The following is an 18,967-nucleotide window of genomic DNA, read 5'->3' as shown; positions in this document are numbered from 1 at the left end:
CAATTCTCTTATTACCTTAGTACCTATATTGTAAGTATTTTTGTCATGAAATATGCATGTAATTCTTTTTAGTTTTTAAATATTATAGTGAAAAAGGTTTTGAGAACAACAAGCACTGGGTGTAGGGTTTGAGTTTATTTTTTTTCCTTGTGGTTTATAAATAATAATAACCCCTTTTAAGATGGTCGTTTGAACAGGTAGTTTATTTTATTAGTCGGATGGTTGGTAAACCTGACCGATCACCTGATATTGCACTGCACTTATTTTTGGAATTACCAGGTACAAAATATCCCAATCATATTTTTAATAAAAGGGAGTTTATTTATTCCGATATTTGTAGGGTTGGTAAACTTGTAATGTTATGCGGTGAGTTGTTAACGATATTTGTATTAAGTTAACCACATTGATTTCTTCTTTATTAGGCGCAAGCAATATCTCTTCAGCGTGCATAAAATTATTTGGAAAAAACGGCGTATTTATTATATAATATGTTTATCAAGCTTAACTGTAATAAAACTATAAATCCCTTGACTAGAACCAATATTGCTACGCGTTAACTTGAATAAAACACTCCGTTAGTAATAAAACTACTAAATACTTATTAATTTTACAATAAATATGAATTGTAAAATTACTTAATTTATGTAAAATTTACTTAAAACTATGTTGGCATTAAATAAACTACTTGTTTACAAAACTCACTAAATGTTACTAATTTATTATGTAATAATCCACTATTACTTAATTGTCTTTTTAGTTACACATGACATGAGTCTATTTAACATTGACACATTAATTATTATTAATACAAATCCAGCTGTCACGAGCATAACCACTAGTTCTGTCTTTTCACAAGTTGATTTCTGCGGTCAACTCCACTCGCTAGGACGCTACAACTCCTTATAAGGTTTTTGCTGCTTCCAGAACATTCAAGTGGAGAAGTCCAGAACGTACTAGTTGAGTGGAGAAGAGTCACAGGGCTCACCCACCGCTCAGATAAGGATGACGGTCCGATCAAAGACACTGACTCAACCCAATTACCGCTCTCTCTACTATGGCGCTATTCAACTATTATCCCTGCGTATCGGAGGTTGGGCCTTTTATCTGAAACATTCCCCCACATTCTCGTAAAATTAAATAATAAACCTTTGTTCAAAGTTGGTTACATTTTACTAAAGATACTTCCTACAGTATATTTTTACGAAAAACAACTACCTAGAGTTCAATATATATCACAAAGGTAAAAGGTATTTAAGGCAAAAAAGTAATCATTTGACATCACTCACAGTTATGATTATCTTAGTTCTGATAAGAATGTTATTCGTTTAAAATGTACTCTCAGGATAAGAATCTGAGAATTTGCACTTATTGATTGCAAAGAAACTATGCCCTGCTTCTAGAGTGACATAATATTCTGGATTGGGGCTAGGGACAACCTCTTGCCAAAATCCACGTGGAAGGATTTTGAGAATTAATCTCAGTCATGTGTCCTTAGAAAAGGTGAAACCAGCTCCAGCCAAAGCAGACATGGAGGGTAGTACTCACTTATGACATGGCTAGTAAAGATCCTTAACTTTTAGAGAGTCCTACTAACTCCAACTGTTACATCCCGCAGAATAATCCTATCGATTAACCCTTGGAGCCCAATATTTGAACATTTGCGGTAGGTGATTTGCCGTTGCAGATTTATAAAATTAGATTTAAGTAACAGTTCAGGTTTTTCCTGTACCATGTTTTTATTTAAGTGGAAGGCATAATCCTCACAGACTTGAACCCTAATGGGGAGTGGATAAAGTTATAGTTTTTACTTCAATAGGCTTAACTTATGGAGGAGCATAGGATTAAAATTTATAAAACAGAAATAATTCTTTAACTCATTAATCAAACTGATTAATTAATTGAATCCTAATTTTGTCTATAAATATAAAATTATTGATATTAAAAATTATATTATTTAAAAAATAAACAAACGAAAATGAAAAAAGATAGAAATGACGAGTTTTCTTATTTCAAGATCTTAAATAAATCTCCAGGTTTCGTGCTGCCAAAAATGTTAAAAGCCAAATATCTTACAAACACATGTGATAATCTCGCTTTTGTTCACTCCAAACGTGAAGCACGGAGGAGAGAGGGTTCTCTGAGTAAATGCACACTTGTAGTGTTCCTCGACCGTCTCGCGTCGGTAAAACATAATACTGCTACCAGATGTAGCGTTTCGTTGCTTTACAGGGACACAATTTGAATTGTCATTTTTTAAACCATTATTTTACCGTATAAACTTGTGTCTTAGAGCTATTCTCCCCTAACAGTCCATTATAATATTAAGATTTATTTTCCTTTTTAGTCAGTAATTGTTAACTTCAAACATTTTATTCCGTATCTTCGGGATTTTATTTTATTCCGGATGGATTTCTTTAAAAACTCCTCGTATTATTTAGTCCCTGTATTGAAAAAATATACCTACATGGCCAAACCAATCAGTATGACTTCTCTATAAGGAATGAATAGCGATGATAACATATGATTTGCGTAAAGAGAAAGTGGAACTAATAGGATTATATTGATAATTAGTAGACAATTAGTAATTAATAGTATTTCTCCTTCCATCCACCTCACAATGGAAGGGGAATTCCAACACATGCTACCTTTTTTGGATGTGTGTGTATTAATAGATAGGGATGTCCTTAAGACAACTGTTTTTCGGAAGGAAAAACACACAGGTAAATATTTAAATTATCAATCAAACCATCAATATTCTGTCAAAGAAGGAGTGGTCTACTCTCTTGTTCCCATCTGTTACATTTAAAGAATTTAAAAAGCTCTTTCAAAAAATGTAAATTAAAATATATTTGATTGCAAAATAAAATATTTATATTGTATGTCAACAGTTATTACTCATGAAAGTAACAGTGTAGAAAGATCTTTCATAAATAATTTATTCTATTTCATTCACACGTCAAAACACATAACTGTGCTCACAGCTTTCAACACTTAGCAAACCAGGCAGCAAAGGAAGTGAATCGATTTATTGTTCCCAGCTGCTACCAAGAACTTCTCAAGTGAATGAAGGTGTTTGACTCCAAGAGGGGGTTTAACAAAGGTGTGAAAGGATGTTCATTTGCAGCATCTACATTTCAATACCTAGTTTTTTATAAATAAGTCTATTGAAGCATTACTCTTATTTTGTTTGTATTGTTAATAAATAATTTGACATTTCTTTAATAAAGAAAGTGCGTACCTACTTGAATCGACTTCCTCGACAATGGCTACTCTAAGTGCAATAGCCATGGGTACAGCTAAGATCCCTGCGACACACCAAATGCATGCTATGGATATCTTGGCACGTAACTTCGAAGGTCTTGCGCTGAAAAACAGATTTTCAGATGAACTTCTTAGGAATAAAGAGCTAAACATATAACTGTTCTGGTGAATTTATCAGAGGGATGTGAAGAGTAAGGATGAACCTACCTAAGCGGGTTGAGGATGTCACGATGCCGGTCCACGGCTATAGCAGTAAGCGTGAACACGGACACATTGACAGTCAATACCTGCACGAACGGACAGAACGCACACATGAAGTGTGGTTGGTTCCACCTCTGGAGTAAAGTGGCATATATTATTATTTCTATTATTGATATGTACAACAAAAAACAGAAATTTATAAAAATTGATTTTAATATATTGTTGGTTTTTACATTTAGATTTTACGTAAGAGAGTAACTAAAAATTATTATACATATTAGCATATTACTGTTAAAGAATCAATGGATGAACGAAATGTCTACATTTTACTTTTAAATAAGTAGTAAACAGGACTATTAAAAATGTTAAGTATTTTTATTTGCACTTTTAATTTTGAGTATTGCTTATAAATTAATTATAACTAAGTAAATAAATATTTTGTAGTAACATTGGACTATTATTTAAATCTCGCCTATGTGTTTGGATTTAAAAATGTATAAGAATTAAATGAATTGAATGTTTATGAATGAATTGAATTATTCTTTTATAAATCAAAGTACTTCCAATTTACATTCTTACTGGTTATTAAATACAACCGTGAGGTGAAAATACTTATATACGATCCTCAAGGCTTTCTACGTCAAAATTAGGTTTTGTTTAAAACTATAAAAGAAAAGTTTCTGATGAGAACCAAAAATGCATCTTAATTATGCAAAGCAATATCTTAAGGAAAATTTTTTGTAATCAGGATGGGAGTTTATTATCTTAGTAGACCTACTTATAGTTTTAACAACTTTTTATGAGAGATTAAAGTTTCTTACTGCTTTTCTTTTTGAATTTGTGTTTTAACATTTGAATGACGATATTTTTGTTAGAGGTTACTTTGCAATACACTTACAGGTAAAATACCCAAGATAATACGATTGATAAAAGCCACTACATCATTACGAGTATGTACATAATGTAGAATTATACTTATACTTGTCTAGATCATTGTAATAATATATGTTTATGAAAATATGTTATTATCTTAAAACGCTTAAATTAAATTAATTAGTCAATGGATACGAGTGTGTATAGTTTCAAATACATACAGGGTATTTCATGGAAATTATTTAGATTAAATATGTTAGATTACCTATGCAATAAATTACTTACAACTCTGGCATGTGGATGTAGATTGGCTTTTCAAGTAAAAATCATTGATACATAAAATGTATTATTCACTATAGCACCTGGCCTATTTTGTTACATTTTTTGTTATTTTATTTTAAAAAAACATAGTAATATTATTCTAAACTGATATTTTTTACAAAACTCCACAGAAAAAAGGCTAGAAAATGAAATGAGGCTTTGAAATTATTAAATACCAATTCATAAATTAGTTTGAAATTATTAAATACCAATTCATAATTTAGTGAATACTGTTTATTGTTGTTGCAATAGGTTGTATGTAGGGGTTTCATATATCTTTCACTTTTAAAGTAATTATTCGATGCACAATGAAACTAATCGGTTGGTCGTCCGCATTAAATCAATACCAATATAAATATCTTTTTAAACGTTTGGACCACTAGCTTGAAACTGAAAAGTCGGATTTTGGCTCATTTTCAACTCATATATAGTTTTTATATTTTATTAAAATCAGACAGATGACTTTTAACATAATTTTTATTTGTGGACAAGATTTGCCAACTTTATGACATCTGAATACACCACAAAATATAGTTAATTGTTTGGTTATTTGAAGCATCGAAACTACTGTATGCATAAGTAAAAATCATTTTTTTATTTAGGATGAAAAAAATAAAAAAAATGTTTAATATATACGTATTTATAATAATATACAGTAGATAGAATATTTCAAGTTTTTTTTATATCGTTGCCTATTTAAGCCAGCTATATGCTTTATAACAATATTATACTCTGTCCAATTCAAAGTTTTATACAAGGAAACACTATAAATACAAGAAGACACGAGAACATGTTATCACTTAAAGTCGAGGCAGATCAATAAGTGAAGAGAGCCAATGCCTGACAGCTGACATCATCTCGTCCCTTGAGACAATCACGTTCGTCACGGGCAAACTGTGAGACATTCAGTCCATCAAAGACTCACCTTAAATAAATGTATGCAGACTGCTTTACGTTGTTATAAATCAATATAATACAGAGAAAATTCTAAATTACAAAACTAAAATTTACGTCATCAAATTAAACATTTTCAATCTAGCTCAACTCGGTATTTATTAAACACTACATATAATGAATTTTTTGGTAGCATGAAATAGTTTATAAATTAAATTAAAAATTTAAAGAATTAATTCTTTAGGCGATTGAAGGATTTTTTATCACTGAACGATGGCAAATGTCCGGAAATTACATATTTCTTTCAAATATAAAAAGTCGGACTATAAGGCAAAATTAACTTTATTAGCATTATTGTGCAAAGAATATTTTCTTCATAACACACGATTTCGTTATTGTAAGCACTCAAAATGATGACTGATAACAGTTAAATTTACCGGGTTGTATAAGCATCAGGAAACTGTAGCAGTTTGTATCAGGCTGGTAAACATTGCTTATTAGGTGCAGTGCGGATTCTTGTTTACTTGTTCCTAGAATGGTTATCAACATGTATTCCCTCAATATACAGGATAAGGAAATGTTGAAGTATACATGAAGACCAATCCACACAGGGGCTACAGAATACCTTTTTTAAGTATGTAAACTTGGCTTAATTTATTGCTTAAACATTTAACTAATGTGTTTAATTTAAGTTTGATTGATATTATTCAAACTTCTTTTTTATTTCTAGGACTTTGAAATTCTACTTCCCCCATCAACCCACAATTACGTCACCGGCTGTAACCTTTGTTTTAGGATAATCACTGCAGGACGACCTGTATATGCTGAATGAAAAAAAATAAATCTTCTACGTTAAGAGTTCTTCTAATAAGATCTCTTCATTTTTCATGGATATAAGCTTCAATGGTTGGCTATTAAAACATAACACTTGAATAGTACAATTTATATATATATATATATATATATTATATATATATATATATATATATATATATATATATATATATAATGTTTTCAATAAACATTGAATCACAAAAAGTACTTGCTCCGCTCGGACTCGAACCCGGATCTCTCACTTGCCGGGTGAATATGCTACCATTACACCACAGAGCCCTTACTTTTTACGATTAAATTATATTGTATTTGGCCGTATCTGTCACATATGCGTTTAAATAACTAAATTAACATATGATCGGAAGACCAAATACCTCAAATATGCCTTCAATATACAGGATAAGGAAATGTTCAGGTATACATAAATGAAGACCACACCACACCGTGGCCATAGAATAACTTTTTTAAGTATGTTAGTTTGGCTTAAGTTATTGTAAAACATTGAACTAATGTATTTAATATAAGTTTGATTTATGTTATATTCATAGTTACATTACTGACAGTTACCATTGTTTAGGTTAAACACTGCAGGACAACACGTAGATACTAATTAGATAAAGAAAATCTTCTAAATTAAGAGTTCTCCTAATACGATAGCTAAATTTTTCATAGTCTTTTATAAGTTTCAAAGATAGGCTATTGAAATATAGCACTCAAACACAGTAAAATATTCATATATTTTTAAGCAACCTACGGATAAGAACTTGTCTTTTATTGCAGTATAGATTCAATGAGAGTTCGCTTTTACAATAAGATACATCGACAAGCTTTTTTTGTTCTCTTAGGATAAGAAGCTTATAAATTGCACTTAGTCCTGTAAGTACCTTTGCGCTGCTTCCGGAGTTATAGGATATTCAGGATGGGTTGGGTTAGGGTAGTAGGGGCCGCCTCCTATCGAGACCCATGAGGAAGAATTAGGGCACTACATCTCAAAGTCATGCCTCCCCGGAAGAAGGGGAGGCCTGCTCTGAACCAGTCTCTCCAGTCAAAGTAGGTAGGGGGTGTCACATCCTTGTTGAGGTTGTTGAGAACCTCTGAGGTTAGGGAACAAACCCCACCAACTCCAAGAGTCATCTTCCACAGTAGACTAGACGTATCGAATTGCCCATGGACCCCAGAATCTCAATATTTGTGGTTAGTGGTGTGCCGCTACTGGACATCCATAAGATTGCCCAGATTGAAGTGGCACATCGGTTTTTGCTGTGCCCAGTGGTGGGTTCAACTCGTAGGTATAAACCAGCCAGAAGTGATCCCTGCTGGGTAAAATCGACAAGCTTACCTGGAATGGAATAGCGAACAAGCCAATGACGATGTCGGCAAGAGCCAGATTCGCTATGAAGCAATTGGTGACGTTTCTGCATCCTTCTGCTTGTGGCAACAATCCACATGACCAGCGAGTTGCCCACCACCGCCACCACAGATATTGTGCCATAGAACACAGACAGGAGAGCTATCAGTCCTCCCGGTACATCGTAAAGACCTAAAACACAAAGTAAAGTTCATATGACTACTCGTAACGTGGCTATGGAGGCAACAATCCACATGACCAGCGAGTTTCCTACCACCGCCACCACAGATATTGTGCCATCTAACACGGACATGAGAGCTATCGGTCCTCCCTGCATAACATAAAGATCTAAAACACACCATAAAGTTCATTGGTTTAATATTAGAGACACCTCAAATTAAAGGGCTCTGTCTGGTCTAGCTAGCAGCAATCCCGTCTAATCCAAATAAAGACGTGTCATAATTGTCTTGTCATCATTCTGTGGATCTAATTAATATCTAGGATAAATAGCTTGGAGGAGAGCGTTATGAATCATCAAGTTAAGAAGAAGGTAATTCATATTTATACATAACAATTGTAATTGAATAATTATTTTCTCTTTTCCCTTTTATATTTAAGAAAATGTTTAATAACTTCCATTATCTGGAAAAGTTGTAAAATACGCAGTTTCGGTTCAGAATACCTTTAAATCCTTTCAACATTGTAAATGACAGTAGTTGATGAAGTCCTTTACCTTGTTTGTATCTACCCACGTGTCCTGCATGCTAATCGAAGTATCTTGAACAACGACTCAATCGTGACAAAATGGCAATATTTATTGATCTAAAAATATTCTAAAACCTATATAAAATTTATATTTAACGGCAGTCGTTAACGACATTCTCCTTTCTACTTTCTTGGTTCCTTACCAGCCCATTATGCTGCCTATCTTACCCGTCACGAATGTGGAACAATATAAAACTATGGAATACGACCTTATACCACTCTGTAATTCAATTATGAATCCGAAATACCAAAACATGAAATATTGATACGTTAGTAGTTAAGTTATAAATATGATAAAAGCGTACCTTAACGGACTACCGTTAAGTACTAACTAATGGTTGAAAAAACAGTTAAATTGGTATGTGCTTTTCCAACAAATTAAAATATTTGCATTCTATTTCAATCTCGTGTTCCTTTTTTTCATAAACGTCACTGTTGTTTACAATACATGGCACATATCCCTGCATATTTTCAATATTACAAATGCTATTGCCTGTAGTTTTCGATGATAAATAACATGTCACTGATATATCCCGTGTGCGGCGCTCACTTGTGACAAAGTGGAAACAGCCGCATGTTGCACCCAGTGACAACCGCGCGTTCCTCGTCCACAGCGAGCAAATTGTTTACGGTATGATCACAGGACTTGGAAACATACCAACCTGCACTGCAGTTCACAATCGTTTCACAATACTAACAACATCAGGTGTGTAAGTAAAAAAAATGTCCTTATTTCTCCTTCGAAAAATAAAATTTATATTTTTCCGAAAATAAGTATGTATGTAGTAAAATACGATTTATATCAACATAATGACAGAAATATTGGTTATTCAATCAAGATAACAATATTCGGTCATTTATCTCTGTGAATGATCGAGATGCTATCGAGGTAAGAATAAAATAATGAGATTTAAATCCGGTATTGGATGTAGCTTCGATTCCTTGATATTGTAGAATAAAACATAAAATGTGCCTAGGACCAGGTTAGCAATACAATTAGGAACAGGTATTTAGGGTCTTTTTCGTTTAAGGGCCAGCACAAAAGACCCTAGCTTGCCTATTCAAAACTCAGATCACACGATGCTTGCCCGCTGCGCAGCGCTTTGCGCTGCTTGCTCTTTTAGAAAAAAAATTAACTCGAGCTTGCAAAGTCCAAGCCCAGATCAACTCACCACACTTTAACACAAAACTCAGACAGAACTAACGCAGGTTTCATTACAGGCAAAAGATAAGCGGCGCGCGTTTATCACTGATAAGATAAGACGAGTTTATACTAGAAGTAGTAGTACCTGGACTACTGCCCTACGAACTAATAACACAAAAAAAAAAACGATTAAATGCACTGTCAGTCAGGTATAGTATGTTTGTAAAGTGCTGGCCCTTAAACGAAAAAGACCCGGTATTTATAAGAAGCGATGCCAAGTCAATGACGTCTTTCTGATTTTAGCTAGGTTCATGGGGTGGTACATTTATTTCGGATCCTAAGGCTGATTTGCGACATCTCTCTCTCTCTCTCTCTCTCTCTCTCTCTCTCTCTCTCTCTCTCTCTCTCTCTCTCCTCTCTCCCTCTCCCTACGTGGGTCACGTGGTTCAAGGGATTCCATCTGTACATTGGAGCTCATATCAAGGAGCTCTATATATTGACCGCACTTTGATGAACGAGTGAAAGCTTTCACGGAAACACTACTGGCTACAGTGTCCACTCCACGCAGTCCCAGACGGAGAGGACCTCACGTCATTTAACTGACCAATAGGGGACGATCTCATCTGCCGTCAGGGTTACCAACACAATTTTTTTTGTCACAGGGTTTTTTTGTCTTGGAATGTAAGTCCATCACACCAGTTAATTAATTTCTTTAAAAAATGCAACAAACTATTATAAGTGATAAAATTGACCAATGACACACCATCACACACCAAAAACACACTCCAAATAGCACTTACTCTAACCAAACATAATTGTAAGTACTATACACTCGATATGAACAAGTTTGATTTGAAGTAAACACAGTAAACTGCAATTACGATAGCAGTTAGTCACCGTTACGATTTATAATTAATATTCTAGAATTTTCTATATATTTAGTATAGGTTTGATATTTTTTTCTCATTTATAATTGGTTTACAAATTAATATTGCCAGTTATAAGCAGTAATTTTAAAGAATTATTATTTCGAGAATTTTATCTGGAATACAAAAAATATGTTCGAATCCGAGTATAGGTGCATGTCTCCTTACGGGATTTGGCTGAGAATTAGCCAAACATTAGCCAAGATATCTCTAAAATTATTGAGCTATTGAATGGAAATAGTGTATATTTTTCTTTGACAGAGAGCTTGCCAAAATTATACTTTTTGCCTATTTGTCTTCCACAGGAAATCTCAAGAACGAAATTTGCTAGAGACTTACCAATTTTTTTTAGATAAGGGGTTTTTTAAGAACTATCTCAATTATGCTTCATGTCTGTCCATTTGATTTGGCTAAACGCTAGCAAAGCACATCTTTCATAAGATATCACGAGAATGGATTTGCCTAGAGACTTGAAGTTTTTCTTATTTTGCTATCGTTCAATCTGTTAAAAATGTACTTTATTTCTGTTCAATTTCTCAAAAATAACCTATAAACTTGAAATTTTACCCAAAGCTTAACGTTTGTATAAAAAATTTGCGTTTGACTATACATTTATCACCATTGTGGCTGTTTTTTTGTACATATGCCTTTATTCTATAGGATGTCTAAGGAAAAAATTGAACTATAGACTATTTTACCATGAAATTTCATGACACGCTGCAATGACGGTGCATGCCTTTACTTTGACTGGTTATTAGCAAAGACAGCATCAGCCTGGCAAAATATTTTCTGTTTGTCTCTATTTATTCCCCTGGATGTCTTAAGAACGTATTTAATACAGAATTCACTTTTTGCTTGCCACTTCAGCGAAGCGTATTACGTAGCACTTAAAGTGGCGTACTCTTACCTTGTATTTTATTACAGAACTTAACAAGTAACGTATTAACACATAATTATTTATCAACCAGGTTATACAATGTCACAAAAGGTGAAATATGTTACACATTCTGAAAGGTTATTACAGCTTAGTCTATAAAAGTACAGCTGACCAGGTACTTGTGTTTCAGTCTGCGGAATTATAGGTGATTTGTTCTGAACCCAACTATAGTCTTTTACAGTAAACACTAAACTGAACCTTCGATTTTATTTGAATTTGGTATTAGTACTACCACATTTTCGTATATAAACTATAAATATTAAATAGTTTCTAAAGAAAATTTAACAGATACAAATATAAACCTAACACGGTTATAACATATTAGTAACATATATTATATCTACTTCTATAATTTGAGAAATCGTTGGTGGGGCGAAGAATTATATTATGTGTTATTTTACTTTATCGCTTTTGCTTCAAAAATATTAGTATTCTTTGGGTTTACAATTTTATGTACATAGATTAACCCTTTTAGTGCCAACGTCCTAAAATTAGGACGTTGGATAATTGTATGAAGATTGCCAGCGTCCTATTTTTAGGACGTCGGCAGTTTATGCATAGATTGCCAGCGTCCTATTTTTAGGACGTTTTGTAAAAAAAAGATTAAAAATATATTTAGTAATAAAATAAACATATCAGTAGTGTTTTGGAATCACAATAAAACAATCTTTCCAATTATTACTTTGTTTAATTCATACGCCAAAACATAATAGCCGTATTTTGATTTTCAAGTTGGCTAATCTGTTTATTTTGTTCTATCACCTGTTGCTGATCGTCAGCTGTGATCAGTTGTACTTGCATTGTTTGTGAATGTTTTGATTGTAGTACAATCTGTTAGTTTCTTATGTGTAACCATGAAACGTTCCCATTCACCAGTTAGTGAAAACACAATACTTCAAATTGTAGAAAATGATTATCTCTCTGACAGTTTTGTGAGTGATATTTTTTGTTCATGATTTTTCTATGTGTACATATATGTAAATAGTTACTTGTTATTTTTAGTGTTTATAAGTGAACAATTAATTTTTATTCTTTCAAAAAACAAGATACGATAATGAAAAGTGAAAATATTTGCAAGGTTGACTAACTAATATTGTTATAGTAACCAGAAACATTAGTTGACATTTAATTCACAAAATGGAATGTTTTCCTAGTAAGTAAAATTTTATATGTTTTTTTTTAAGTTAGCATTTTAAAATTTTGAGATTTTGTTCAGAATTAAATGAGGAATTGAGTCATGTACCTAATGTTGTGCTAATGTGATTTTTTATGTACTGTATTTCAAGTCAAACTCAAAAAATATATATTCTTTTTACTTTTTACTGAGTATTTTTACCTTAAAAAAATTAATAAACAAATTTGGTTGTATAATTAATTATATTTTTGAAAAATACAATTATCTAGGAGTAATATAAAAAAAAGAAATATGAATTTATCCTAAAAAATGGTCCAGTTAGAGTTTTTTTTAAAGAAAATGAGTAATTTTTTGGCCAAAAGTGGCTGGCAATCTTGGTACAGACAGGTGTGTGAAGGCCTGGCACTTTCAGTATAACTGTAACAAATTATGCTTGGCACTAAAAGGGTTAAAAATATTATCTGATGAATGAGGTGGCATATTATTACGAATGTTTCTTAGATACTTTGCGCGGAATCTACATAACTCAATGACATCCACTGTAACCGATATTAGTTACTGTATACTATTCAGAAGGAATCAGATACGAATATGTTAGCTAAAATGTTGCCAGTCCAAAGCATATGTTAATTAAGTTGTGAACTACGTAGTTATGGCAGGAAACATAAGTATTGGTTTGCACTATCACCAGTGAAATTCTAGTTTATCACCATTTAAATAAATGATAACTAAACATTTGTTTTTTTTTTTTCAAGAATCAAAGAATTTCCTTCACAAATTTATTGGAAAAAATGTTTATTCAGAATAAAGTCTGATGGAAGTTTTTAGTGGCAATGTGTTTTTTCCTGTAATGAAAAGAGGAGTTTTTCCTCAGAAAGAAATTAATAGTCATCCTCGATGGTGGAGTAAACATTATCGAATAATATATATTTCTTAACTTGACACACTTTACAATGACCGTCGTACACATAAATATTAGTCATATCACTGTCATTTGACTAGATAGAGATATACGAGTATATAAATTCGCTGCTTTTAGACGGTTTCTGTATGGCGATACACAAATTTAACATTAATTTCCATCAATGACAGTTGGTTTTAAGTGTGTGAAGCTAAGAATAGATGAGGGTAAAATTTGTTGTTTAATATTCTTTTTTAAACTGCCCCATTTCTCTAACATAAATATTTTGGCTGACGATCGATTTCTTTCTTAGTGGAAATTCATCTTTCGCTTTAAGAAAAACCAGATTGTTTGGTTTTAAACTTAAAGTTTGTACTCACCTTTTAAAGTATCATATTACAATTATCCTTTGGTCATGGTAGTGTTAAAAACTCCTTACAAGTAGAATACAATTAAATAAGTGTTTTTTTTCAAAAAGTAGAAATATATGAGAATTTTAAATGTTTAATATTTAAATCTAGTATATATTGGAATACGAAAGGTTTGGAACACAGCAAATACATACAATTAATCTTTATAATTGTGTTTATAATGAATCGTGAATATTGAATATGTACATAAAGTATTAATTCAATTGTCAATGCACACTAAAAACTATTTTAAGAAAACAAATTTCGAAACTTAAAGTAATCGTTTACTTATATGTGTTTAATCGTATATATGTGTTTAATTATAATAGTAGATATGGATATAAATTACAAATGCCTAATCATTGAATTTATTACATTACAATGCGAAAGGTTTTTTAATACAGTCTATCCATATTAAAATTAATTTTAATCATTATTTTTGTACTGAAACCATTCAGTATACTAAATACGTACACTAAAATATTAATTCTATTTTTATTGCATATTTAAACGTTTTTAAGGAAACAAATTTGGAAACTTATCGAAGTAATCGTTTACATTCAGCAGATGGTTACGACAGAACGGACAGTTTCCTAATGGACGGAATGTGTTTGAGGCAGACAAGAAGAGGTAATGCGATTCCCATTAAGCTAATAGAAGCTCGCTCCAACACCAGTTTTGTTGCTCTCTGTTATGGTCGCTCAACTTGTTCCTAATCAGCGATCCACTCTAACGTGTTGATGTGCATATCACTGATCTGGATTTATTATTAGAATTGTTAATCTTAATTTTATCGGAAACTGAAGAGTAGATGAGGCTATTTGCTTTCTAACGGTTGTATTTTCCGATTGATAAAGTCATTGTAGGAGTACATAAATCAAAATTATTTTATAGTTTATAGGTTATTAATAATAATAATAGTTTATAGTTTAAATTATTAATACTAGATAAAATTTGATTTTTAAAAAGCTAATAATCTTCTAACGTTCTTAACTAGAATACTGTTGATTGGTTCTTTTTCTTATAATCTGCTGAGTAACCAAGTTATCTCACAAAATATTAAATTCAATAATTTCTGCTCGGAAATTTATTATTACTCAGTTGTCAAAAATGAAATTGAAAAAAGGAAGTTATATTTTAAGACGCATACATTTAATTATTATAATAAATTATTTCATTGAAATTTATATTGCTAGTGTGAAAACAATTATTGTACCTTATAATAAAAATATGCTTTTAATCTATTACACTTTTTTATACTTAAAAACTAATTTTACCTAGTTTTAAATTTGGTCTACGAACCTAATTTCAACTTATGCACCTCTAATAATCAGGTCATGATTTGCCTTGATATTGCTTACATTTTATGCAATAGAAACTTTTTTAGTTTAAGTCCTGAATTTCATACCTAATATTTCCTAAAATGTACAGTTTAAAGTAAATTATAATAAAGGTCGTATACCAAATTTCATGGTTTTTGTTGGGAGTTGATGAATCTTTTAGTTAGTCATTACATTAACGATATTATTTTGTTAATTTAATATCGTCAATATGAATAGAATATCCTTTTATTTTCATTAAATATGGTACATAATCAAATCAATACGATTTTATACCTGGAGTCATTTGTAAAATTATACGCTCATCACTTCAAAGCGATTGTTTTCTAGTTAATGTCAAATTTTCTACTTTCTTCTTCCGTTTAATAGGGATGGCCAAAAACAGTTTTATTTAAACAACGGAAGTTGACCGAGTGTCGGACTAGCGACAGGACCCAACTAGCAACCCTTTCATCAGTCCGCTGACCTGCTCAGTATGCCTCGTATTTATTTTTAATGATATAGGATGATATAAAATTCCATATAGAACGCTTAAGATCTCTATATTGTTACCAATTTATTTACCATCGCTACAAATATTCTATCAAGGTCCTCACTTAACTAATGCTATCATTAGTTATCATTAGTAATTAGTAATTAGCAAAGTTAGTAGTAAAGAATACTAAATAGCACTAGTCTTAACAAATAAGCTGAAAAATATATTGAAAGGGCACAAGCTCTCTGTACAATAAACCCTTTTGGACAATTGACTGTAACTGTTGCGAGCCGCATGGTCCGTGCTACAATACATTGAAGTGATCCTAATTGACACGTACAGCTCTACAGTAAACCACTCGTGATCACGTGACCTCTCCCTGTAATATTAATACAATCGTTTATGTTCCCAATAAAAAGTAAATGCAAAGATGAATATTATCAATTTAAATACATGTAAAAATAATTTTGAAAGAATTAGCATGAAAGTAAGCGTACAGTATTTAAAAGGTTAGAGCTCTAAATATATTTTTTTTCGTTACAAATTAATTTGATGCTACTGAACACTCAAAGGAAGAAATTAAATATTTTTTAAACGATAACAAGGGCAATTGCCAAACTAAGTGCTGTTTTACCTCATCAACACACTTCAATGTGTTGTCAACGTTAATGTAAAAAAGGGGAAATGGTAATATTGAAAATTTAGTCACAGCCAAACCACTGGGTATATCCTATTATTAATAACTATTTTAATATTTTTTCCAGGAATATGGTAACTATATTGTAGAATAACCAGCGAAAGTTTTCACTTATGTGCACACGCTATTCGCAGTATTTTTATCACATGAGTCGTAATAATACTACTCTTACATAAAAACTACTCTAAATCAGGAATAAATTACTGCAGTTATCAGGTTTACATACCAGCGTAATATCCTGCCTACACAACTCTCTTCACAAACTAAATGATATTGTTCCTAATGATCTATCACTTTTTGTTTAACGTCTGTCTTTAAGAAAAATTTTATTTAAAAACTAGTCAAAAAACTTTAACCGATATTTAGTAAAATCTATTAAACTTGGGATAATATCTACCAATAAAACAAGTTTGTTCGCTTTTTAAATGAAATTTCTAAGTGTCGGTTATTTAAATTATTTAAACTATTATACCTTTAATAGTAATAATTTTACAACAAATTGACAAAAGTATCCTTTTTTTACAAACTTTTTATATCAATCCAATGACACTTTATATGCTCAAATTGAAAAATAGGCCTATATAGCAAGTTTACTCCGACCATGCAATTCCAATCTCAGCTTTCTTCACAATAAGGTACCAGTTCAACAATGAAACTAATAACAGATAAAACATTATGATGAATATGTTAATTTATATACTCGGTTTAATTAGTTTTTAAATATAATTCTTTAATAAACACCCAAATGGACCGAAAGTGGGTACGAAAAATATAGACAAGTAGTTACATTTGGATATTTCCTATTTTTCATCCAAGAAACAATATTCTCAAGAGTGTACAGAGAGATTTCTTTTATAGCCTGTATTTAATGAGTATGCCGATTATGTTTGTAGTATATACTCTATAAGACATTTTGCAGCAATTAATATTAGGATAAAATGAAAGCAATAACAATAACATAGATACTAGTGATTGTATTATTTGGGTTAGCAACTAAATGTAAACATCTGTTGTACCGTTTAAAGTACTTCATGAAATTGAAACGTTTCCTGATGTTGGACATATTATTATATTATATTTATGTTGTAATATATGCAACAATGTTTCCCATTCAGTGAAACAGTTAAAGTAATTATTGAATTTAGTGATAGTAAATTGTAAGAATTAACTAGTACAATTACGATCTAAAATGTATATAGTTGAACATAAAGTAATTACACCTCATAATGACGCAAGGTATGAACAACCAAACTGCCGTCCTGCTCTTGACAAGGAGTTAAACATTGAGCAATTAATAAGCAGCATTCACAATGTGCAAAGTTGACAATAGTCGGCCGCTATATTGCGTGTAGAGAAGACGCAGCCTGTCTTATGAATAGATTCCCCACATTCATGAAGCTTAGCTGTGAACGTGCTCTGTGTATTCTGCATTTCTGCGCATTCTGTTATAACGCATTTCATACATTATCTCCTTATGTTACCCCATGAAGACATTAGCCTTAAATATAAAACTGTGCTTGTTATGTGCTCACAAGTATTTATAAATAATCTGTTATCTGCCAAAAGCTAAATGGAACTACTATAACGCACAATAGTCTTCTACAAAGCTTCATTTCGACTTTATTGGAGTGGCTAAAGTTATTCCCGAATTAAAACAGTGCCAACCGATTAAAGTCTTGTTACAGCAAAAATTGAAAATGGAAAAATGGTCTTGTATTGTACTATATTAGACTGATGCGGTATGTTCTAAATATGTCAAAAAGGTAAATTTATTTCAACCATTATTTTGATATAATTTAATGTTTAAAGCGATTTATCGTTTACACAAATACAGAGGGTGCCTCAAAACCATTTGATTAAACGTTAATACATTTTTCAGTAGATAAAAAACAAGAAATAATCACGATGAAATGTGTCCTATCTAGCACCGTTTTGTAGTTGCTATCTGTATGTGTTTTTTGTAAACAAGGATTTATATAACATAACGAATTTAAGATAAAACAATGAACCTTGGCAGAATACTGCACAGTGCTGTGTTACACAATTATACAATATTTCAATTTCTACACCTACCGGCGGTGTTTTAAAATATTCAAAAACAAATTTAGTTCTTTGTTTGAAGTTCGTTTTTGACGATGGAAGGATTGTGAAGGAAACAGGATTTTTTCGGATATTTTCCATCGTTCCGTAGTACAAAAAATCAGTAACACTATGTTTCTAGATCTGCAATCTGATCTCTTCTTCAGGTAATTAAGTAACCTAAGACATAATTACATTTTTATCACCATTGGTAGAAAAACTAACTCTTTTATTAAAAATCACAGGGATTTTGGGGAGAAGTCAAAATATGACTGAAACTGACAAACTTAGTAAGTTTGACGTTAAGTTTTGACGTTAAAAGTCTAGTTCCAGAAGCTCTAAAAATCATTGAATCACGTCTCAAAGAAGACCAGACATTAAGGGAAGGAACTGCACTTACCGTGCCAGTAATTGTGGAACTGTTAG

The 18,967-nt window shown here is 31.7% G+C and overlaps 1 protein-coding gene across 1 annotated transcript in view; it reads right to left on the bottom strand.

Moving 5' to 3' along the window:
• The window catches only part of LOC124358122 (orexin/Hypocretin receptor type 1-like), a 38,742-nt gene that overhangs the window by 14,326 nt on the left and 5,449 nt on the right, over positions 1-18,967 (bottom strand). Inside the window, 5 exon segments of the mRNA XM_046810415.1 lie at positions 3,239-3,364; positions 3,469-3,625; positions 7,720-7,798; positions 7,800-7,924; positions 16,041-16,144. Of these exon segments, the coding sequence (XP_046666371.1) occupies positions 3,239-3,364; positions 3,469-3,625; positions 7,720-7,798; positions 7,800-7,924; positions 16,041-16,144 (591 nt within the window).

The sequence above is a fragment of the Homalodisca vitripennis genome, chromosome 3 (assembly GCF_021130785.1).
Source record: "Homalodisca vitripennis isolate AUS2020 chromosome 3, UT_GWSS_2.1, whole genome shotgun sequence".
Taxonomy (NCBI): Eukaryota; Metazoa; Arthropoda; class Insecta; order Hemiptera; family Cicadellidae; genus Homalodisca; species Homalodisca vitripennis.
Note: the sequence above shows the minus strand (reverse complement) of the source record. Positions and strands in the feature narration are given on the sequence as shown.